This window comes from Pseudophryne corroboree, chromosome 2 (assembly GCF_028390025.1).
Source record: "Pseudophryne corroboree isolate aPseCor3 chromosome 2, aPseCor3.hap2, whole genome shotgun sequence".
In the NCBI taxonomy this organism is placed as follows: Eukaryota; Metazoa; Chordata; class Amphibia; order Anura; family Myobatrachidae; genus Pseudophryne; species Pseudophryne corroboree.
Genome location: NC_086445.1, coordinates 407,272,090 through 407,297,872, shown reverse-complemented (window position 1 = coordinate 407,297,872; position 25,783 = coordinate 407,272,090). Strand labels below are relative to the sequence as shown.

The 25,783-nt window shown below is 46.7% G+C and overlaps 1 protein-coding gene across 1 annotated transcript in view; it reads right to left on the bottom strand.

Moving 5' to 3' along the window:
- MFSD9 (major facilitator superfamily domain containing 9) overlaps positions 1 to 25,783 on the bottom strand; it is a 76,351-nt gene that overhangs the window by 33,587 nt on the left and 16,981 nt on the right. Inside the window, exons 2-3 of the mRNA XM_063953425.1 lie at positions 20,323 to 20,410; positions 17,063 to 17,106 (exon numbers count right to left, since the gene is read on the bottom strand). Coding sequence (XP_063809495.1) covers positions 17,063 to 17,106; positions 20,323 to 20,410 — 132 coding nt within the window. The remainder of the gene's footprint in view (positions 1 to 17,062; positions 17,107 to 20,322; positions 20,411 to 25,783) is intronic.

Below are 25,783 nucleotides of genomic sequence, written 5' to 3'. Positions count from 1 at the left end.
CCGTAAGGACCATGGGGATTATACCAAAGCTCCCAAACGGGCGGGAGAGTGCGGATGACTCTGCAGCACCGAATGAGAGAACTCCAGGTCCTCCTCAGCCAGGGTATCAAATTTATAGAATTTTGCAAACGTGTTTGCCCCTGACCAAGTAGCTGCTCGGCAAAGTTGTAAAGCCGAGACCCCTCGGGCAGCCGCCCAAGATGAGCCCACCTTCCTTGTGGAATGGGCTTTTACAGATTTTGGCTGTGGCAGGCCTGCCACAGAATGTGCAAGCTGAATTGTACTACAAATCCAACGAGCAATCGTCTGCTTAGAAGCAGGAGCACCCAGCTTGTTGGGTGCATACAGGATAAACAGCGAGTCAGACTTTCTGACTCCAGCCGTCCTGGAAACATATATTTTCAGGGCCCTGACTACGTCCAGCAACTTGGAGTCCTCCAAGTCCCTAGTAGCCGCAGGCACCACAATAGGCTGGTTCATGTGAAACGCTGAAACCACCTTAGGGAGAAATTGAGGGCGAGTCCTCAGTTCTGCCCTGTCTGAATGAAAAATTAGGTAAGGGCTTTTATATGACAAAGGCGCCAATTCTGAGACACGCCTGGCTGAAGCCAGGGCTAACAGCATGACCACTTTCCATGTGAGATATTTCAATTCCACAGTGGTGAGTGGTTCAAACCAATGTGATTTTAGGAGACTCAACACTACATTGAGATCCCAAGGTGCCACTGGAGGCACAAAAGGAGGCTGTATATGCAGTACCCCTTTGACAAACGTCTGAACTTCAGGCACTGAAGCCAGTTCTTTTTGGAAGAAGATCGACAGGGCCGAAATTTGAACCTTAATGAACCCTAATTTTAGGCCCATAGATAGTCCTGTTTGCAGGAAATGCAGGAAACGACCCAGTTGAAATTCCTCTGTAGGGGCCTTCTTGGCCTCACACCACGCAACATATTTTCGCCAAATGCGGTGATAATGTTTTGCGGTTACATCCTTCCTGGCCTTGACCAGGGTAGGGATGACTTCATCTGGAATGCCTTTTTCCTTCAGGATCCGGCGTTCAACCTCCATGCCGTCAAACGCAGCCGCGGTAAGTCTTGGAACAGACAAGGTCCCTGCTGGAGCAGGTCCTTCCTTAGAGGTAGAGGCCACGGGTCCTCTGTGAGCATCTCTTGAAGTTCCGGGTACCAAGTCCTTCTTGGCCAATCCGGAGCCACGAGTATAGTTCTTACTCCTCTCCGTCTTATAATTCTCAATACCTTGGGTATGAGAGGCAGAGGAGGGAACACATACACTGACTGGTACACCCACGGTGTTACCAGAGCGTCCACAGCTATTGCCTGAGGGTCCCTTGACCTGGCGCAATACCTGTCTAGTTTTTTGTTGAGGCGGGACGCCATCATGTCCACCTTTGGTTTTTCCCAACGGTTTACAATCATGTGGAAGACTTCTGGATGAAGTCCCCACTCTCCCGGGTGGAGGTCGTGTCTGCTGAGGAAGTCTGCTTCCCAGTTGTCCACTCCCGGAATGAACACTGCTGACAGTGCTATCACATGATTTTCCGCCCAGCGAAGAATCCTTGCAGCTTCTGCCATTGCCCTCCTGCTTCTTGTGCCGCCCTGTCTGTTTACGTGGGCGACTGCCGTGATGTTGTCCGATTGGATCAATACCGACTGACCCTGAAGCAGAGGCCTTGCTTGGCTTAGGGCATTGTAAATTGCCCTTAGTTCCAGGATATTTATGTGAAGAGACGTTTCCATGCTTGACCACAAGCCCTGGAAATTTCTTCCCTGTGTGACTGCTCCCCAGCCTCTCAGGCTGGCATCCGTGGTCACCAGAATCCAGTCCTGAATGCCGAATCTGCGGCCCTCTAGAAGATGAGCACTCTGCAACCACCACAGGAGAGACACCCTTGTCCTTGGAGATAGGGTTATCCGCTGATGCATCTGAAGATGCGATCCGGACCATTTGTCCAGCAGATCCCACTGAAAAGTTCTTGCATGGAATCTTCCGAATGGAATCGCTTCGTAAGAAGCCACCATCTTTCCCAGGACCCTTGTGCATTGATGCACTGACACTTGTCCTGGTTTCAGGAGGTTCCTGACTAGCTCGGATAACTCCCTGGCCTTCTCCTCCGGGAGAAACACCTTTTTCTGGACTGTGTCCAGAATCATCCCTAGGAACAGTAGACGTGTTGTTGGAATCAGCTGCGATTTTGGAATATTTAGAATCCACCCGTGCTGACGTAGCACCACCTGAGATAGTGCTACTCCGACCTCTAACTGTTCCCTGGATCTCGCCCTTATCAGGAGATCGTCCAAGTAAGGGATAATTAAGACGCCTTTTCTTCGAAGAAGAATCATCATTTCGGCCATTACCTTGGTAAAGACCCGTGGTGCCGTGGACAATCCAAACGGCAGCGTCTGAAACTGATAATGACAGTTCTGTACCACAAACCTGAGGTACCCTTGGTGAGAAGGGTAGATTTGGACATGGAGATAAGCATCTTTGATGTCCAGAGACACCATATAGTCCCCTTCTTCCAGGTTCGCTATCACTGCTCTGAGTGATTCCATCTTGAATTTGAACCTTTTTATGTAAGTGTTCAATGATTTCAGATTTAAAATCGGTCTCACCGAGCCGTCCGGCTTCGGTACCACAAACAGCGTGGAATAATACCCCTTTCCCTGTTGTAGGAGGGGTACCTTGATTATCACCTGCTGGGAATACAGCTTGTGAATAGCTTCCAATACTGCCTCCCTGTCGAAGGGAGACGTTGGTAGAGCAGACTTCAGGAACCGGCGAGGGGGAGACGTCTCGAATTCCAATTTGTACCCTTGTGATACTACCTGCAGGATCCAGGGGTCCACTTGCGAGTGAGCCCACTGCGCGTTGAAATTTTTGAGACGGGCCCCCACCGTGCCTGAGTCCGCTTGTAAAGCCCCAGCGTCATGCTGAAGACTTGGCAGAAGCGGGGGAGGGCTTCTGATCCTGGGAAGAGGCTGCCTGCTGCAGTCTTTTTCCCCTTCCTCTGCCCCGGGGCAGAAATGAGTGGCCTTTTGCCCGCTTGCCCTTATGGGGACGAAAGGACTGAGTTTGAAAAGACGGTGTCTTTTTCTGCTGAGAGGTGACCTGGGGTAAAAAGGTGGATTTCCCAGCCGTCGCCGTGGCCACCAGGTCTGACAGACCGACCCCAAATAACTCCTCCCCTTTATACGGCAAAACTGCCATATGCCGTTTGGAATCCGCATCACCTGACCACTGTCGTGTCCATAAACTTCTTCTGGCAGAAATGGACAACGCACTCACTCTTGATGCCAGGGTGCAAATATCCCTCTGTGCATCTCGCATATATAGTAATGCATCCTTTAAATGCTCTATAGTCAATAATATATTGTCCCTATCCAGGGTATCAATATTTTCAGTCAGGGAATCCGACCAAGCCACTCCAGCGCTGCACATCCAGGCTGAGGCGATTGCTGGTCGTAGTATAACACAAGTATGTGTGTATATACCTTTTAGGATATTTTCCAGCTTTCTATCAGCTGGTTCCTTGAGGGCGGCCGCCACTTGTTTTGATAAGCGTGTGAGCGCCTTATCTACCCTAGGGGGTGTTTCCCAACGCGCCCTAACCTCTGGCGGGAAAGGGTATAATGCCAATAATTTATTAGAAATCAGCAGTTTTTTATCGGGGGAAACCCACGCTTTGTCACACACCTCATTTAATTCATCTGATTCAGGAAAAACTATGGGTAGTTTTATCACACCCCACATAATACCCCTTTTTGTGGTACTTGTAGTATCAGAAATGTTCAAAGCCTCCTTCATTGCCGTGATCATGTAACGTGTGGCCCTACTGGACATTACGTTTGTCTCGTCACCGTCGACACTGGAGTCAGTATCCGTGTCTGGGTCTGTGTCAACCATCTGAGGTAACGGGCACTTTAGAGCCCCTGACGGTGTTTGAGACGCCTGGACAGGCACTAACTGATTTGCCGGCTGTCTCATGTCGTCAACAGTTTTTTGCAAAGTGCTGACACTGTCACGTAATTCCTTCCATACTACCATCCAGTCAGGTGTCGACTCCCTAGGGGGTGACATCACTATTACAGGCAATTGCTCCGCCTCCACATCATTTTACTCCTCATACATGTCGACACAATCGTACCGACACACAGCACACACACAGGGAATGCTCTGATAGAGGACAGGACCCCACGAGCCCTTTGGGGAGACAGAGGGAGAGTTTGCCAGCACACACCAGAGCGCTATATATATGCAGGGATAACCTTATATAAGTGTTTCTCCCTTCTATAGCTGCTGTATATGTATTTTCTGCCAATTAGTGCCCCCCCTCTCTTGTTTTACCCTGATTCTGTAGCAGGACTGCAGGGGAGAGTCAGGGAGCCGTCCTTCCAGCGGAGCTGTGAGGGAAAATGGCGCTTGTGTGCTGAGGAGATAGGCTCCGCCCCCTTTTCGGCGGCCTTTTCTCCCGCTTTTTTTAGGAAAACTGGCAGGGGTTAAATGCATCCATATAGCCCAGGAGCTATATGTGATGCATTTCTTTAGCCATATAAGGTTTAAAACATGTTTTATTGCGTCTCAGGGCGCTCCCCCCCAGCGCCCTGCACCCTCAGTGACCGGAGTGTGAAGTGTGCTGAGAGCAATGGCGCACAGCTGCAGTGCTGTGCGCTACCTTATTGAAGACAGGAACGTCTTCTGCCGCCGATTTTTCCGGACCTCTTCGCTCTTCTGGCTCTGTAAAGGGGCCGGCGGCGCGGCTCCGGGACCCATCCAGGCTGAACCTGTGATCGTCCCTCTGGAGCTAATGTCCAGTAGCCAAGAAGCCCAATCCACTCTGCATTCAGGTGAGTTTGCTTCTTCTCCCCTTAGTCCCACGATGCAGTGAGCCTGTTGCCAGCAGGTCTCACTGAAAATAAAAAAAACCTATTTAAAACTTTTACTCTAAGCAGCTCTGGAGAGCTACCTAGCATGCACCCTTCTCGGCCGGGCACAAAAATCTAACTGAGGCTTGGAGGAGGGTCATAGGGGGAGGAGCCAGTGCACACCAGCTAGCCAGAAAGCTTTTACTTTTGTGCCCAGTCTCCTGCGGAGCCGCTAATCCCCATGGTCCTTACGGAGTTCCCAGCATCCACTAGGACGTCAGAGAAATAAGATTTTACTCACCGGTAAATCTATTTCTCGTAGTCCGTAGTGGATGCTGGGACTCCGTAAGGACCATGGGGATTAGCGGCTCCGCAGGAGACTGGGCACAACTAAAGAAAGCTTTAGGACTACCTGGTGTGCACTGGCTCCTCCCACTAAGACCCTCCTCCAGACCTCAGTTAGGATACTGTACCCAGAAGAGCTGACACAATAAGGAAGGATTTTTGAATCCCGGGTAAGACTCATACCAGCCACACCAATCACACCGTATAACTCGTGATACTATACCCAGTTAACAGTATGAAATATAACTGAGCCTCTCAACAGATGGCTCAACAATAACCCTTTAGCTAAGCAATAACTATAAACAAGTATTGCAGACAATCCGCACTTGGGATGGGCGCCCAGCATCCACTACGGACTACGAGAAATAGATTTACCGGTGAGTAAAATCTTATTTTCTCTGACGTCCTAAGTGGATGCTGGGACTCCGTAAGGACCATGGGGATTATACCAAAGCTCCCAAACGGGCGGGAGAGTGCGGATGACTCTGCAGCACCGAATGAGCAACCTCTAGGTCCTCCTCAGCCAGGGTATCAAACTTGTAGACTCTTGCAAAAGTGTTTGAACCTGACCAAGTAACAGCTCGGCAAAAGTTGTAAAGCCGAGACCCCTCCGGCAGCCGCCCAAGAAGAGCCCCTTTCCTCGTGGAATGGGCTTATACAGATTTAGGGTGCGGCAGTCCAGCCGCAGCATGTGCAAGTTGAATCGTGCTACAGATCCAGCGAGCAATAGTCTGCTTAGAAGCAGGAGCACCCAGCTTGTTGGGTGCATACAGGATAAATAGCGAGTCAGTTTTCCTGACTCCAGCCGTCCTGGAAACATATACTTTTCAGGGCCCTGACTACGTCCAGTAACTTGGAATCCTCCAAGTCCCAAGTAGCCGCAGGCACCACAACAGGTTGGTTCACATGAAAAACTGATACCACCTTAGGAAGGAATTGGGAACGAGTCCTTAATTCCGCCTTAGCCATATAAAATACAGATAAGGGCTTTTGTATGACAAAGCCGCCAATTCTGATACACGCCTGGCCGACGCCAAGGCCCACAGCATGACCACTTTCCACGTGAGGTATTGTAGCTCCACGGATTTAAGTGGCTCAACCCAATGCGACTTCAGGAAATCCAACACCACGTTGAGATCCCACGGTGTCACTTGAGGCACAAACGGGGGCTGACTATGCAGCACTCCCTTAACAAAAGTCTGAACTTCAGGCAGTGAAGCCAGTTCTATTTTGGATGAAAATCGATAGAGCCGAAATCTGGACCTTAATGGAACCCAATTTTAGGCCCATAGTCACCTCTGACTGTAGGAAGTGCAGAAATCGACCTAGCTGAAATTTCTCCTTTGGGGCCTTCCTGGCCTCACAGCACGCAACATATTTTCGCCATATGCGGTGATAATGGTTTGCGTTCACTTCTGTCCTAGCTTTAAATAGCGTAGGGATAACTTCCTCCGGAATGCCCTTTTTCTTCAGGATCCGGCGTTCAACCGCCAGGCCGTCAAACGCAGCCGCGGTACGTCTTGGAACAGACAGGCCCCCTGCTGCAGCAGGTCCTGTCTGAGCGGCAGAGGCCATGGGTCCTCTGAGATCATTTCTTGGAGTTCTGGGTACCAAGCTCTTTTTGGCCAACCCGGAACAATGAGTATAGTTCTTACTCCTCTCCTTCTTATTATTCTCATTACCCTGGGTAAGAGAGGCAGAGAAGGGAACACATACACCAACTGGTACACCCACGGTGTTACCAGAGCGTCCACAGCTATCGCCTGAGGGTCCCTTGACCTGGCGCAATATCTTTGTAGCTGTTTGTTGAGGCGTAACGCCATTATGTCCACCTGTGGCCTTTCCCAACGGTGTACAATCATTTGGAAGACTTCTGAATGAAGTCCCCACTCTCCCGGGTGGAGGTCGTATCTTCTGAGAAAGTCTGCTTCTCAGTTGTCCACTCCGGGAATGAACACTGCTGACAGTGCTAACACATGATTTTCCGCCCATCGGAGAATCCTTGTGGCTTCTGCCATCGCCATCCTTCTTCTTGTGCCGCCCTGTCGGTTTACATGAGCGACTGCCGTGATGTTGTCTGACTGGATCAGCACCGGCCGGTGTTGAAGCAGGGGTCTAGTCTGACTTAGGGCATTGTAAATGGCCCTTAGTTCCGGAATATTTATGTGTAGGGAAGTCTCCTGACTTTTCCATAGCCTTGGAAGTTTCTTCCCTGTGTGACTGCCCCCCAGCCTCGAAGGCTGGCATCCGTGGTCACCAGGACCCAGTCCTGTATGCCGAATCTGCTGCCCCCTAGAAGATGAGCACTCTGCAGCCACCACAACAGCGACACCCTGGCCCTTGGAGACAGGGTTATCCGCCGATGCATCTGCAGATGCGACCCGGACCACTTGTCCCACAGATCCCACTGGAAGATCCTTGCATGGAACCTGGCGAATGGAATTTCTTCGTAAGAAGCTACCATCTTTCCCAGGGCTCGCGTGCATTGATGTACCGACACCTGTATCTGTATTAGGAGGTCTCTGTCTAGAGACGACAACTCCTTGGACTTCTCCTCCAGGAGAAACCCTTTTTATCCTGTTCTGTGTCCAGAACCATACCCAGGAACAGTAGACGCATCGTAGGAACCAGCTGCGACTTTGGAATATTCAGAAACCAGCCGTGCTGTTGTAGCACTTCCCGAGATAGTGCTACTCCGACGAACAACTGCTCCCTGGACCTCGCCTTTATGAGGAGATCGTCCAAGTACGGGATAATTATTTCGGCCATTACCTTGGTAAATACCCTCGGTGCCGGGGACAGACCAACGGCAACGTCTGGAATTGGTAATGACAATCCTGTACCACAATTTTGAGGTACTCCTGGTGAAGAGGGTAAATAGGGACATGCATGTAAGCATCCTTGATGTCCAGTGATACCCTGAAATTCTCCAGGCTTGCAATAATCGCCCTGAGCGATTCCATTTTGAACTTGAACCTTCGTATATAAGTGTTCAAGGCTTTCAATTTTAGAATGGGTCTCACCGAACCGTCTGGTTTCGGTACCACAACATTTTGGAATAGTAACCCCCGCCTTGTTGAAGGAGGGGTACCTTGATTTCACCTGCTGGAAGTACAGCTTGTGAATTGCCGCCAGTACTACCTTTCTCCGAGGCAGCAGGCAAGGCTGATGTGAGGTAACGGCGAGGGGGAGTCGCCTCGAACTCCAGCCTGTATCCCTGTGATACTATTTGCAGAACCTAGGGATCCACCTGTGGGCAAGCCCACTGGACCCTGAAGTTCCCGAGACGCGCCCCTACCGCACCTGTCTCCACCTGTGGAGCCCCAGCGTCATGCGGTGGACTCAGAGGAAGCGGAAGAAGATTTTTGATCCTGGGAACTGGCTGCTGGTGCAGCTTTTTCCTTCTTCCCTTGTCTCTGTGCAGAAAGGAAGCGCCTTTGACCGGCTTGCTTTTCTGAAGCCGAAAGGACTGTACCTGAAAATACGGTGCTCTCTTAGGCTGTGAGGAAACCTGAGGTAAAAAAAAATTTCTTCCCAGCTGTTGCTGTGGATACGAGGTCCCAGTGACCATCCCCAAACAATTCCTCACCCTTATAAGGCAGAATCTCCATGTGCCTTTTACAGGCAGCATCACCTGTCCACTGCCGGGTTTCTAATACCCTCCTGGCAGAATGGACATTACATTAATTCTGGATGCCAGCCGGCAAATATCCCTCTGTGCATCCTTTATATATAAGACGACGTCTTTAATATGCTCTATGTTAGCAAAATATTATCCCTGTCTTAGAGTATTAATATTATCTGACAGGGTATCAGACCACGCTGCAGCAGCACTATTTATGCTGAGGCAATTGCAGGTCTCAGTATATAACCTGAGTGTGTATATACAGACTTCAGGATAGCCTCCTGCGTTTCATCAGCAGGCTCCTTCAAGGTGGCCGTATCCTAAGACAGCAGTGCCACCTTTTTTGACAAACGTGTGAGCGCCTTATCCACCCTAAGGGATATCTCCCAACGTGACCTATCCTCTGGCGGGAAAGGGTACGCCATCAGTAACTTTTTAGAAATTACCAGTTTCTTATCGGGGGAACCCACGCTTCTTTACACACTTCATTCACTCATCTGATGGGGGAACAAAACACTGGCTGCTTTTTCTCCCCAAAAATAAAACCCCTTTTATGTGGTACTTGGGTTCATGTCAGAAATGCGTAACACATTTTTCATTGCCGAGATCATGTAACGGATGTTCCTAGTGGATTGTGTATATGTCTCAACCTCGTCGACACTGGAGTCAGACTCCGTGTCGACATCTGTGTCTGCCATCTGAGGTAACGGGCGTTTTTCTGAGCCCCTGATGGCCTTTGAGACGCCTGGGCAGACGCGGGCTGAGAAGCCGTCTGTCCCACAGCTGTTACGTCATCCAGCCTTTTATGTAAGGAGTTGACATTGTCGGTTAATACCTTAAACCTATCCATCCACTCAGGTGTCGGCCCCACAGGGGGCGACATCCCATTTATCGGCCTCTGCTCCGCCTCCACGTAACCTTCCTCATCCAACATGTCGGCACAGCCGTACCGACACACCGCACACACACAGGGAATGCTCTGACTGAGGACAGGACCCCACAAAGTCCTTTGGGGAGACAGAGAGAGAGTATGCCAGCACACACCAGAGCGCTATATAATGCAGGGATTAACACTATAACTGAGTGATTTTTCCCCCAATAGCTGCTTGTATACATATATTGCGCCTAAATTTAGTGCCCCCCCTCTCTTTTTAACCCTTTGAGCCTGAAAACTACAGGGGAGAGCCTGGGGAGCTTTCTTCCAGCTGCACTGTGAAGAGAAAATGGCGCCAGTGTGCTGAGGGAGATAGCTCCGCCCCTTTTTCGCGGACTTTTCTCCCGCTTTTTTATGGAATCTGGCAGGGGTATTTATCACATATATAGCCTCTGGGGCTATATATTGTGATTATTTGCCAGCCAAGGTGTCTTATATTGCCCTCAGGGCGCCCCCCCCAGCGCCCTGCACCCTCAGTGACCGGAGTGTGAGGTGTACATGAGGAGCAATGGCGCACAGCTGCAGTGCTGTGCGCTACCTTGGTGAAGACCGAAGTCTTCTGCCGCCGATTTTCCGGACTCTTCATGCTTCTGTAAGGGGGACGGCGGCGCGGCTCCGGGAACGAACACCAAGGTCGGGTCCTGCGGTCGATCCCTCTGGAGCTAATGGTGTCCAGTAGCCTAAGAAGCCCAAACTACCACCTGTTAGGTAGGTTCGCTTCTTCTCCCCTTAGTCCCTCGCTGCAGTGAGTCTGTTGCCAGCAGATCTCACTGTAAAATAAAAAATAAGATTTTACTCACCGGTAAATCTATTTCTCGTAGTCCGTAGTGGATGCTGGGAACTCCGAAAGGACCATGGGGAATAGCGGCTCCGCAGGAGACTGGGCACAACTAAAGAAAGATTTAGGTCACCTGGTGTGCACTGGCTCCTCCCACTATGACCCTCCTCCAAGCCTCAGTTAGGATACTGTGCCCGGAAGAGCTGACACAATAAGGAAGGATTTTGAATCCCGGGTAAGACTCATACCAGCCACACCAATCACACCGTATAACTCGTGATACTATACCCAGTTAACAGTATGAAAACACTGAGCCTCTCAACAGATGGTTCAACAATAACCCTTTTGTTAACAATAACTATGTACAAGTATTGCAGACAATCCGCACTTGGGATGGGCGCCCAGCATCCACTACGGACTACGAGAACTAGATTTACCGGTGAGTAAAATCTTATTTTCTCTAACGTCCTAGTGGATGCTGGGAACTCCGAAAGGACCATGGGGATTATACCAAAGCTCCCAAACGGGCGGGAGAGTGCGGATGACTCTGCAGCACCGAATGAGAGAACTCAAGGTCCTCCTCAGCCAGGGTATCAAATTTGTAGAATTTTGCAAACGTGTTTGCCCCTGACCAAGTAGCAGCTCGGCAAAGTTGTAAAGCCGAGACCCCTCGGGCAGCCGCCCAAGATGAGCCCACCTTCCTTGTGGAATGGGCTTTTACTGATTTAGGATGCGGCAGTCCAGCCGCAGAATGCGCCAGCTGAATTGTGCTACAAATCCAGCGAGCAATAGTCTGCTTAGAAGCAGGAGCACCCATCTTGTTGGGTGCATACAGGATAAATAGCGAGTCAGTTTTCCTGACTCAAGCCGTCCTGGAAACATAAATTTTCAAGGCCCTGACTACGTCCAGTAACTTGGAATCCTCCAAGTCCCTAGTAGCCGCAGGCACTACAATAGGTTGTTTCAAGTGAAAGGCTGATACCACCTTAGGGAGAAACTGAGGACGAGTCCTCAATTCTGCCCTATCCATATGGAAAATCAGATAAGGGCTTTTACATGACCAAGCCGCCAATTCTGATACACGCCTGGCCGAAGCCAAGGCCAATAACATGACCACTTTCCACGTGAGATATTTTAGATCCACGGTTTTTAGTGGCTCAAACCAATGTGATTTTAGGAAACTCAACACCACATTGAGATCCCAAGGTGCCACTGGGGGCACAAAAGGGGGATGAATATGCAGCACTCCTTTTACAAGTGTCTGAACTTCAGGTAGTGAAGCTAGTTCTTTCTGGAAGAAAATCGACAGAGCCGAGATCTGTACCTTAATGGAGCCTGATTTCAGGCCCATAGTCACTTCTGCCTGTAGGAAGTGCAGAAATCGACCCAGTTGAAATTCCTCTGTTGGGGCCTTTCTGGCCTCACACCAAGCAACATATTTCCGCCATATGCGGTGATAATGTTTTGCAGTTACATCTTTCCTGGCTTTAATCAGCATAGGAATGACTTCCTCCGGAATGCCCTTTTCCTTTAGGATCCGGCGTTCAACCGCCATGCCGCTGGCTGACTGGTGAACTCGGTCTACAATGCAGTGTGACCGGAGATGCTGACATGTAGACCGAGTTCACCAGTCAGCCAGCGGAGCACAGTCCTCGTGGAGAGGAGAAACTTTCACCATCACCTGCTCACAGACTCCGGATAAGGCCGAGGGGAGTGCTTACCGGCCGGGAGGAAAAACTGAGCACAGTCCTTGTGGAGAGGAGAAAACTCTCAAACATCACTCATTCACGGACTCCGGATAAGGCCGAGGATAGTGCTTACCGGAAGGGGGGAAAGAGAGAGTACACCGTGGATGAAAGCCGTTTAAACTCCAAACAAAGGCGTTTACGGGACAACAGCCAGGAGGAGCATCATAACCATTGTGGTTTAACAGAGACATCTGCACGGTACTTTCATTTATCATCCACACAGTGGTATAATCATTATCCATGCACTAACCTCATATATGAACTGCCTTTAAACACTTTTAAAACATACCCACTACAAGTTTGTCTGTGAACACATGCACTCCATTAATACAGGAGCCATGGACATCTGTATGGTCTAAATATTGTTACAAAGGCAAAGGATCAATATTTGTGTAGCTACAATAGTAACAATATACTCATGTGAGAAGATTACAAGGTTGTTACATTTTGTCATAGTATAGATAGACCATAAATTAAAGTCATTATACTTATAACATACAGGTGAAAGGATATATCCTGAATATTATTACTGAGTTTATTGTAATATACTAATATATCTATTTTTATTGTCTGTGCATTGCCGGCCGGCATTTGAATACATATAATGTGCTTTTAATGAAAATTGTTAATTAAGGAAAAATAAAAATCCACATCAAATGTGAATAGCGCTTTCTCTCTTTTTTTTGGTTTTTCTGTTTCAATTTCAGGGGCGAAATACCAATTGCCCCTAAGAGAGCTGCTTACGCACTTGTTTAAATCATAGCGCCTGGAATTTTTTCTTGTTTGCATTGGGAGAAGGTTAGCATCCCGACCGCCGGCATATCGAACCCAACCCCAGTATACAGATATGTCCTCCTACATTGTTGCTGCAGTCAAGTTAAACAGCACTTCTAGTCGTGAGCGCATTTACTAACGACGAGTATCTTGTGCATTTTTCCCACTGAAATTGCGTTTTATTCATATCTCTATGTGAATAAGACGCACAAGCAGACTGATTAAAACAAAAAACACTGTAACGTAGCATTTCGTATGTACATATAGACAAAGTCACACACATAATATAGGCATGCTGCATATTATTTTAAAAGTCTGCTTGTGCATCTTGTTTGCATAGTGATGCAAATAAAAAATGCATTTTTTCGGCAAAAAATAAAAAATAAAAAAAGACACCTGGCATTAGCAGAGCTGCCCAGGAACTGCCTGCTCACTCAGGCCAGGCATCTTGCGGAGCATGGTGTATTGAGGCTAGATGTATGAGGACACATCTGTAGTGTGATGGACTGATTTAGATAAGTATAAATATGCCAGTGAGTTCTGTTATGTTATTCAGCTTAGTCATACACAGCTTTTGATATATTTACATTTCAAATTGTACTTTACATGGTCTTTAAATATAAATATAATTAGGGGAATATGTGATGATAAATAACATCTTATTATAACAAAAAGACAGTGCTGCTTATTATTATTATTATTATTATCCTTTATTTATATGGCGCCACAAGGGTTCCGCAGCGCCCGATTACAGAGTACAAATGCACATAAAAAATAGGAAAACAGTGACTTACAGTTGAATACAATATAGGACAAGTACAGGGCAGCTAAGCATAACTACACCAGTAAACATAGAGATAAGTTCCAGGTGGTCAAAAAACTGTGGGATCTGGGCGGTTGAGGATTATTAAAGTAAGAAAAGTATAAGCACATGAGGGAAGAGGGCCCTACTCGTGAGAGCTTACATTCTAAGGGGAGGGGTAGACAGACAGGGATGACACAGATGGGGTACATAGAGAGCGTGGAACAGAGGGTTATGTTGAGATTTGGCTACGTTTGGTAAAGAAATGGGTCTTAAGAGCCCGTTTGAAGTTTTGTAGAGAGGTGGAGAGTCTGAGGGGGAGAGGTAAAGAATTCCAGAGAAATGGAGCAGCACGTGAAAAATCTTGGAGATAGGAGTGGGAGGAAGTAATCAGAAGACAGGAGAGACGGCGTGCATTAGCAGAGCGAAGAGGACGGGTGGGAGAGTAAAGGGAGATAAGGTCAGAGATGTAGATGGGAGAGGAGTGGGTGAGTGCTTTGTAAGTGAGTGTGAGAAGTTTGAATTGGATTCTGAAAGGGAAGGGAAGCCAGTGGAGGGCCTGTAGGAGGGGGGAGGTAGACGTAGTGCGTTTGGTGAGGAAGATGAGCCGGGCAGCAGCATTGAGGATAGATTGGAGTGGAGAGAGGTGATTGTCAGGGAGGCCAGTTAAGAGGAGATTACAGTAGTCCAGTCTGGAAATAATCAGTGAGTGAATAATGATCTTAGTGGCATCCTGTGTGAGAAAAGGTCTGATTCTAGAAATGTTTTTGAGATGAAAATGACAGGTTTGTGAGAGGTGCTGAATGTGTGGTTTGAAGGAGAGGGAGGAGTCAAGGATTACGCCAAGACAGCGTACTTGGGGGCTAGGGGAGATAGTTGTGCCATCAATGGATAATGAGATTGTGGGAGGTGAGGCTGTGCGGGAGGGTGGGAAGATGATCAGCTCAGTCTTAGACATGTTGAGTTTAAGAAAGCGCTGAGACATCCAGGAAGAGATAGCAGAAAGACAGTTTGAGGTACGAGTGAGGAGAGCCGTGGAGAGATCAGGGGAGGAGAGGTAGATTTGAGTGTCATCAGCATAGAGGTGATATTGGAAGTTAAAAGAACTAATGAGTTCACCTAAAGAGGACGTATAGAGAGAGAAAAGGAGAGGACCAAGAACAGAGCCTTGGGGGACACCAACAGTTAGTGGAAGTGGGGGGGATGTAGCATCATGAGAGGAGACAGAGAAGGAACGATCAGAGAGGTAGGAGGACAGCCAGGAGAGGGCAGTATCACGCAGACCAAGAGAGTGAAGGATTTGCAGAAGGAGAGGATGGTCCACAGTGTCAAAAGCAGCAGAGAGGTCAAGAAGAATAAGCAGAGAGTAGTGGCCCTTAGATTTGGCTGCATGGAGGTCATTGCAGACTTTTGTGAGGGCAGTTTCAGTGGAGTGGAGAGAACGGAAACCAGACTGGAATGGGTCAAGCAGTGAGTGAGAGGAAAGAAAGGCAGTGAGGCGATTATAGACAATACGCTCAAGAAGTTTGGAGGCAAAGGAGGAGGAGATGGGTCGATAGTTGGAGAGAGTGTTAGGATCAAGGGTAGGTTTTTTAAGAATAGGGGAGACAAGAGCATGCTTGAAGGCAGAGGGGACAGTGCCTGATGAAAGGGAGAGATTGAGAAGGTGGGCAAGATGGGAACAGGCAGAAGGGGAGAGGTAACGGAGGAGGTGGGAGGGGATAGGGTCGAGCGGGGAGGTTGTGGGGGGGGAGGAACGGATGAGGGCCATGACTTCCTCGCCAGATACATGGGAGAAAGATGTCAGAGTTGGTAAGAGGGAAGGGGAGGGGTGGCAAGGGATGGGTGGTGGCTGGTTGCTGGTCTGGTGGGAAGTGATATCCTGACGTATGGAGTCAATCTTGGATGTGAAATAAGTGGCAAAGTCAAGAGCAGACAATGAGGAAGGGAGAGGAGGTGGTGGTGGGCAGAGGAGGGAGTTAACAGTGGCAAAGAGGCGCCGGGGGTTGGAAGACTGTGTAGAAATGAGGATTTTGAAGTATGATTGTTTAGCAAGGGAAAGGGCAGTACTGAAGGATGAGAGCATGAATTTGAAATGGAGGAAGTCTGCTTTAGAGCGTGATTTCCTCCACTGTCGCTCGGCAGTACGTGAGCATTTTTGTAGGTATCTGGTGCATTTGGTGTGCCAGGGTTGAGGTGTTGATCTGCGAGGGTGAATAGTGGTTGGCGGAGCAACAGAGTCAAGGGCAGAAGTAAGAGATGCATTGTATAGGGATGTGGCTTGTTCAAGGCATGTGAGAGAGAGAAGAGGAGAGAGAAGGGAGTCAAACAGGGAGGACAGGGATGAGGTGTCAATAGCCTCAATGTTACGCTTCGTGATGGTAGCCTTAGGAGGGAGAGATGGGGAAGCAGAGATAGATAAGTTGAAAGAGAGCAAATGGTGGTCAGAGAGGGGAAAAGGGGAATTGGAGAAATCAGAAATATCACAGCGGTGAGTGAAAACCAGATCCAGTGAGCTCCCGTTCACATGGGAGGGTGAGGTGGTCCACTGGGAGAGACCAAGTGAAGAGGTGAGGTTAAGGAGTTTAGAGGCAGGTGATTTTGTGGGGTTATCGATAGGGATGTTGAAATCACCTAGAATAATGGAGGGAATGTCAGAAGAGAGGAAGTGAGGTAGCCAGGAAGCAAAGTTGTCAAGGAATTTGGAGGAAATGCCAGGTGGACGGTAAATTACAGCAACTCGAAGATTAGTTGGTTGGTAGAGGCGTAATGCATGGACCTCAAATGTAGAGAATGTAAGAGAAGGTTCTGGAGGTATAAGTTGGTATGTGTAGCTTGAGGGTAAAAGGATCCCAACACCACCCCCATGGCGACCCCCGGGTCGGGGTGTGTGTGAGAATGTGAGGCCCCCAGCAGAGAGAGCAGCAGGAGAAGTGGTGTCATGAGGAGTAATCCAGGTTTCTGTAATGGCCAGGAGGTGCAGGGAGTTGGAAATGAAAAGGTCATGAGTGGGGGTCAGTTTGTTGCAAATAGATCGGGCATTCCAGAGTGCACAAGATAGGGGGTATGAGTTTGTGGGAGAGATGTGAATGAGATTATCAGGATTGCTGTAGCGTTGAGGACTTGCAAAGTACCCTGTTATTAACCAATGTATGAACCAATGTGACTCTTACCACAATTGAGCTAGAGAAGAGTTGCAGTATGCCATAGCAGGAACCTAAGAAAAAGGGCAAAAGTTACATCAGTACTGTACTAAAAATGTATCAGGTGTTCAATAATAGATCGATCACATTAGCAAAACTTAGTAAAAATTAGCTGTAACAGTAACCAGACTCACTAGACTATACTAGCAGACTGTCATCTAACTTTACCAGTTATTTAAGCTTTAAAAGTTGATATGTAGGGTACGTTCCAGATATATGATTGGTCCATTAGTTTAGTGAATGCAGCTCTAGCATGAATATCCTTAGTACAGTGGGAATTTGGCCCATTGCTTACCCTAGTTCTTCGGAGATAAGAGCAATTTCACAGCCAGAAAAATAGAACTGGGGTCCCTGCTAAAGGAAGGACTATGAAGAACTACCACTCTACAGCAATGTGCTCGAACTTCAATATACTTTGTGTGGTGGGGATCCAGAAGTAACACATACCTACTGTGGTTGAGCTTACAGCTATATCAGCCAAATACTAAGAGAATGATTTAGAGCTGCATGTAAGACCATTTTGCAGACTGATCTTGTGATGTTTTGCACTATGCACACTCCGTAGTGACGCAACTCAGCCGCAGATCCACTTCTAACTGAATGGGTGTAACTTGGCAGAAACTAAACATTCGCACATAGGCTAAGTGATCAAAGATGTTACATAATGAGCATACACAGCGTCACCCCTGTATGCTGCTCCCCTTTACACTGTGCGCCCTCATGAGCTGAGCCCTCTTCCCTCATGTGTTTTTCCTCCCCACTGACACAATGGCACCAAACCCTTGGGTTCAGTCAGTGCTTTTTTTGTTAAGATTATGACTCAATATGTAGCAACGTTTATATAGTTTATACCTCATATTCTGCAATCTTTTGTACTGCAACTCTTTTGTTTGCAATGTCTCTGCTTAAGTTCTTTGCAAGGCCCTGGGGATCCCTTGTGGCAATATATAAATAAAGGATATTAATCGGTCTCATTTCAGACCGATCTCTTGCACCAGGCATATAATATTATTCATGCAAATGCTCATTGACAGTGAAGACTGCTGCTTCACAAGCTGATGGATAGGGCCGGTACAGACACATAGATGAGGCTAACTCTAAAAAAAAAAAGGCAAAATCAGCATTTATTTCCCAGGATGCAATGCGGCAGACTGCTGTGCAACTCTACATCTGTCCCTAAGGCAGTGGTTTCCAAACTTCTTTGAATCACGGCGCCCTAGAATATCAGAATTTTTTTCATGGCACCCCTAGGCCAAAAATTTCTTATTGAGAAATTTCGAAAGAAATAATACATTATGTAGATCGCGTTTATATGTCATCCTTAGGGTCAGTTGTGTGGTGAGGGACAGGATTTGCTTCTGTTTGGCCACATATTTTATGACTGGCAGCCACCTTCACTGGTTTTGCCTATTATATTGACCATGAATAATTTGAATTGGTCCTGGACCACCAACCCAGGGCACCCCTGCAAGTGTCCCAAGGCACCCCAGGGAGCCACGGCACACAGTTTGGGAACCTCTGCCCTAAGGCTTTAATGGGAGCAGTAGAGTCCAAAGAGGGGGCACTGCCTACTAATTCCTTTTGATGAGTTTGTTGGTGGAACAATATAACAGTATACAGCCTAGTGATGGGGACTCTAACATAGAATCCTGAGATGTAACTGAGATCCAAGGGTCACTATAACTATCCCCTTATATGAGCATACGTTTTGTCTAAAGTGTCACATTTCACAGGCAATCGCAGCATTTCTACTACATCTGTACTGTGCTGTATTTATAAAATGTTATACAGGTTGAGTATCCCTTATCCAAAATGCTTGGGACCAGAGGTATTTTGGATATCGGATTTTTCCATATTTTGGAATAATTGCATACCATAATGAGATATCGTGGAGATGGGACCTAAGTCTAAGCACAGAATGCATTTATGTTTCATATACACCTTATACACACAACCTGAAGGTAATTTTAGCTAATATTTTTAATAATTTTGTGCATTAAACAAAGTATGTGTACATTCACAGAATTCACTTATGTTTCATATACACCTTATACACGCAGCCTGAAGGTCATTTAATACAATATGTTTAATAACTTTGTGTATTAAACAAAGTTTGTGTACATTGAGCCATCAGAAAACAAAATTTCGCTATCTCACTCGCACTCAAAAAATTCCGTATTTCGGAATATTCCGTATTTCGGAATATTTGGATATGGGATACTCAACCTGTATTATTCCACCAGAAACACCCTGGAATTAAATTGTTATCTAGGTCATGTTCTATTATAGGTTGAGTATCCCATATCCAAATATTCCGAAATACAGAATATTCCGAAATACAGACTTTTTTGAGTAAGACTGAGATAGTGAAACCTTTGTTTTTTGATGGCTCAATGTACACAAACTTTGTTTAATACACAAAGTTATTAAACATATTGTATTAAATGACCTTCAGGCTGCGTGTATAAGGTGTATATGAAACATAAATGAATTGTGTGTATGTACACAAACTTTGTTTAATGCAAAAAGTTATGAAAAATATTGACTAAAATCCCCTTTAGGCTGTGTGTATAAGGCGTATATGAAGCATTCTGTGCTTAGACTTGGGTCCCATCACCATGATATCTCAGTATGGTATGCAATTATTCCAAAATACGGAAAAAATACCATATCCAAAATACTTCTGGTCCCAAGCATTTTGGATATGGGATACTCAACCTGTATTGTGCTTCTATTGCCAGGTAAAACTATTACTTACCTTAAGAACAGCTAACAAGAAAACTTCCAATCAGTTGGCGGACTAGGTTAAACGGCCAATCATTCTTTGTACGTGTGCACAAAGGACAAAGGGCATGGCCATATGTAATAGAGAGTTCCGTCTCAACTTTCTACCCCTGCATAGGGGGAGCTGCTCGGCAGGACCTTCAGGCTGCCGGCCGGCCCATCAGGCCGGCAGCCTGAAGTTCCAGATGGCCAGTCCAGCCATGGAAGAAACTGTACAGATGATACATAATTTAGCTCAAACAAAATAATGTTTAAACAAGATCAGATCCCAGTTAGAGATGGTAATATAGTGATAGATGCAACAGGATGAAGTCAAGGTGAATCACCTAATGTTAGAACGACAATAAAACAAATGGCAGGAGGATAACTACTCTGCTGACAATACCCATGTTGTGCTGTAATTGAGTAGTGAGGCTCATGAATGCAGTCACCAACATAATCCTTACCTATTATACCTGCTGTAGTTGGACTTGCACCAAGAGATTTCATGTGGTGATTTAGTAATGGCACAATCATGCTCACACCAAAGAGGTCCTAGGAAAAAAAAAAGGATGTTGTTTCACACATACCCATATACACTTAGGTCCATATATACTTGGACATTGACACAATGTTTGGCATTTTAACTGTTTACCATATTTAAGTTACAATATATAATGAATTTGGTTTTAAAGTGCAGACTTTCAGTTTTAATTTGAGCGTATTCACATACAATTTGGAGGAAGGTTTTTATAATTGCAGCTGTTTAATATGTAGCCCCCTCTTTTTCAAGGGACCAAAAGGAATTGTCATTGACTCAAAAACTCTTTCATGGACAGGTCAACATTATGTCTTCAGAAATTAAGCAGGTAAAATGTCTGGAGTTGAATCCAAGAGTGGCATTTGCAAGCTCTTGCTGTGAACCCACAACACTCAATCAAAGGAAATGAATGCAAGTGAAACAGGCTATCTTAGGCTGAAAAGGCAAAAAAAAGCCATCGGAGCAGGAACCTTAGGAGTGGCCAAATCAACATTTAAAAAAAAAAAAAGTACTGGTGAGCTTGGCAACACAAAAAGGCTTGGACGTCCATGGAAGACAACAGTGGAGGATGATCGCAGAATACTTGCCATTGAAAGAGAAAAACACTTCACATCATCCAGCCATGTGACGAACACTCTTCAGGAGCAGGGATATTATTATTCAAGTCTATCATACAGTGAAGACCTCACTAAAGCAAATACAATGGGATTCACCATTTATAAGCATCAAAAATAGAAAGGCCAGATTGGACTTTGCCAAAAAAAATTTTTTTAAAAGCCAGCCTAATACTGGAACAGCATTCTCTGGACAGATGGAACTAAGATCAACCTGTATCAGAACGATCGGATGAAAAAAAAAAAAAAGTATGGAGAAGGCTTGGAATGGCTCATGATCCGAAGCATACCACATCATCTGTAAAACACGGTGAAGGCAGTGTGATGGCATGTTCCTTGCATGATTTCAAATGGCACTGGGTCACTAGTGTTTATTGAAGATGTGACAGAAGACAGAAGCAGCTGGATGAATCCAGAAGTGTATAGAGATATACTGTCTGCTTAGATACAAATCCTGCAATTTGATTGGATGGTGCTTAATGGTACAGATGGACAAGGGTAAAAAAAACAGACTGCAAAGGCAACCCAGGAGTTAAGGCATCAAAGTGCAATATTCTTCAATGGCTGCGTCAATCACCTGATGTCAATCCAACCAAGCATGCAGTGCACTTGCTGAAGACATCTGCAGTAAATGCCTGCAAAGAATGCTCGACAAAGTATTAAAAATTAACATTTTATTTATGATTATGTTGAATTTGTCAAACTGCATTTGAGCCCCGGAAAATAGGCGTCAGTGTATAAAAATGGTTGAAATTCCTAAACATTTCACACAATATTTTTGTACAAAGCCCTTGAATTAAAACTGAAAGTCTGCACTTTAATTACATCTTCACTGTTACATTTCAAATCAATTGTGATGGCGTGCAGAACAATGTGTCAATGTCCAAATATATATAGCCCTACTGTAACTGTATAACCTTGATAAAATAAGATAGAAAAGCAGCATTTTATTAAAAAATAGTTCTTACCAACATTCCTTATTAAACAATTAAAATAACATTTTACAGAAGAGTAGGCGAAGTCCAACATTGCACCTACACTACATTAACATACAAGTTATTTAAATTTCTGTATTTGAATACAGAATCGTAAAAATGGAGCGAATTCTGACCTCATGTCCAGCTAAGTTATCAAAGCGACCAGTGCACTGCATTAACATGAGCTGTTTTAACCACTTAGCTGACAATTTTTCCTTTCAAAACCGTTCATGACGTTTTTCAAAACTTTTTATTCAATATAGTTTAAAAAGTATTTTTTTGCAGAACAGATCTCCTCGTCAAATACTGGGGGACACAGTGGGGCGGCACAGTGGCATGTGATCTGACCATGCCAGTTAAGTGGTTAATACCAAAAATGCTGTAGGTTTATATGAAAAAATTTAAATAAAAAAATGAGATTTATGGTAGACTTACCATGGTTAAATCACTTTCTGCAAGATACACTGGATTCCACAGGGAATACATCGGGGTGTAGAGTTGGATCTTGATCCGAGGCACCAACGGGCTAAAGCTTTGACTGTTCCCCCGGATGCATTGCACCGCCTCCTCTATAACCCCTCCTCCAGGCACTGGAGATCAGTTTCGTTAACCAGTCCAATGAAGTAGCAGGTAAAAGAGATGGTAGATGTTAGTCACATAGAACCACATTCTCACGATATGAGAAAGGACTAGCAGCTAATGCCATACAAACCCAAAGAAGCTAAGTGCGTCAGGGTGGGCGCCTTGTAGAATCCAGCGTACCTCGCAGAAAGAGATTTAACCATGGTAAGTCTACCATAAATCTCCTTTTCTGCAGTGGGGTACAATGGGATTCCAAAGGGAATACATCAGGGATGTCCTAAAGCAGTTCCTCATGGGAGGGGATGCACCGTAGCGGGCACAAGAACCTGGCGTCCAAAGGAAGCATCCTGGGAGGCGGAAGTATCAAAGGCATAGAACCTGATGAATGTGTGCACAGAGGACCATGTAGCCGCCTTGCACAACTGTTCAGCAGACGCGCCTCGGCGTACCGCCCAAGAGGGTCCAACAGACCGAGTAGAATGGGCTTTAATAGCAGCAGGAGCTGGAAAACAAATATAGGTTTGTGCAATCACCATTCTAATCCACCTGGCCAAGGTTTGCTTATTCGCAGGCCAGCGATGTTTGAGAAAACCAAAAATTACAACGAGGGTATCTGACCTCCTGAGGGAGGCAGTCCTCTCTACGTAAATACGGAGAACCCGTACCACATCTAAAGGCCGCTCTTTGGAGGACAAACCAGAAGAGATAAAGGTCGGAACCACAACCTCTTGGTTAAGATGAAAAGATGATAACCAGGACGAGTTCGAAGAAATGCCCGGTCACGGTGAAAAATCAGAAAGGGTGGACTACAGGACAAAGCATCTAAGTCCGACACCCTCCTAGCAGAGGCAATGGGCAGTAAAAACATGACCTTAAGTGTAAGATATTTAAGATCCACAGACTCAAGAGGTTCAAATGGAGACTCTTGTAGGGCATTTAAGACAACAGACAGATCTCATGGAGTCACAGGAGGGACATAGGGAGGCTGAATCCGTAAAACGCCCTGAGTGAAAGTATGAACGTCAGGAACAGACGTAATTTTCCTCTGTAACCACACCGACAAGGCAGATATATGAACCTTGAGGGAGGCCAGACGATGCCTAAATCTAGGCCTTGTTGCAGAAAAGCCAAAAGCCTAGAGGTTCTGAACGAATAGGCATCATAATTCTTAGCAGCACACCATGTGAAGTAAGAGTTCCAAACCCTGTAATAAATGCATGCAGAAGCCGGTTTGCGGGCCTTCAACATAGTTTGAATAATCGCCTCAGAGAATCACTTGGCCCTCAGGAGTGAAGCTTCAAGAGCCACGCCGTCAAAGCCAACCTGGCCAGGTCCGGATAGACACAAGGGCCCTGAACAGGGAGATCTGGGCGTTAAGGACGAAGAGGAAGCTCTATTGATAGACCCTGCAGGCTGCAGGTCTGAGAACTAATGCCATCGGGGCCACGCTGGAGCGACTAGAGGTAGTATACCTCTTTCTTGCTGGAACTTCTGTAGTACCCTGGGCAGGAGTGACACTGGAGGGAACACGTATGGCAGCCGAAAGGTCCATGGAATTGCCAGTGCGTCCACGAACGCTGCTTGAGGATCCCTTATCCTTGATCTGAAGACCAGAACTTTGTGATTGTGTCGAGACGCCATCAGGTCTACATCTGGTAGGCCCCACTTGTCCACTAAGAGTTGAAAGACTTCCGGATGAAGACTCCACTCTCCGGCGTGAGCGTCCTGACGACTGAGGAAATCTGCTTCTCAGTTGAGGACTCCGGGGATGAACACCGCCGATATTGCTGGCAGATGGCGTTCCGCCCAACGGAGGATTTTTGATGCTTCCAGCATTGCCATGCGGCTTCGAGTACCGCCTTGAAGATTTATGTACGCCACCGTGGTGGCGTTGTCGGTTTGTACTTGAACAGGCCTGTTCTGTACTAGAGGGAGGGCCAGTGTCAACGCACTGAACACCGGCCGCAATTCCAGAATGTTTATCAGGAGGAGAGACTCTTCCCTGGTCCATCGACCCTGGAGAGAGTCTTGCTCCAACACCGCGCCCCAACCCAGCCGACTGGCATCCGTTGTCAGGAGGACCCAGTTGGAGATCCAGGAGGGACGGCCCCTGCTCAACTGTTGGTCCTGTAGCCACCAGCTCAGTGACAAACCTCCAGCGTAAAAGAGATCATTTGAGACCTGATACGATGAGGCAGGCCATCCCACTTGGAAATGTTAACCTCTGCAGAGGGCGGGAATGAAATTGAGCGTACTCTACCATGTCGAAAGCCTACACCATGAGGTACTTGCATCGTCGAGTGTATCGACACTCATGGGCGAAAATAAGATTTTACTTACCGGTAAATCTATTTCTCATAGTACGTAGAGGATGCTGGGACTCCGTAAGGACCATGGGGAATAGACGGGCTCCGCAGGAGATAGGGCACTTTATGAAAGCTTTGGTCTCTGGGTGTGCACTGGCTCCTCCCTCTATGCCCCTCCTCCAGACCTCAGTTAGGGAAACTGTGCCCAGAGGAGATGGACAGTACGAGGAAGGATTTTTGTAAATCTAAGGGCGAGATCCATAACAGCCACACCAATTACACCGTATAACTTGTGATACACTACCCAGTCAACAGTATGAACAACAACATAGCCTCGGTTCAACCGATAAACTATAACATAACACTTATGTAAGCAACAACTATATACAAGACTTGCAGAAGAAGTCCGCACTTGGGACGGGCGCCCAGCATCCTCTACGGACTACGAGAAATAGATTTACCGGTAATCAAGCACTTAATTCCCTCAGATGACATGCCAAAAGTCATACATGCATTTGTATCATCTCGTTTAGACTACTGTAATGCCCTCTACCTTGGTCTACCAGCAAAAGAATTGCAACGCTTACAGCTGGTGCAAAACACAGCTGCCAGGCTATTAACCAACCAGCCCCGTTCTAGCCACATAACACCCATCCTCTACTCCCTTCACTGGCTGCCTGTAAGATGGCGAATCATCTTCAAGATTGGCTTACTGAGTTTCAAAGCATTACATGACCAAGGCCCAAGGTACCTGAAACAGCTTCTGACCCCATACTGCCCCACTCGATTACTGCGATCTGTAGATGAAGGACTTTTAGCAGTACCTAGAATCTACCGTAATTCATCTGGGGGTCGAGCTTTTAGTCATGCGGCTCCGACTCTATGGAACTCACTTCCCCGCACAGTGC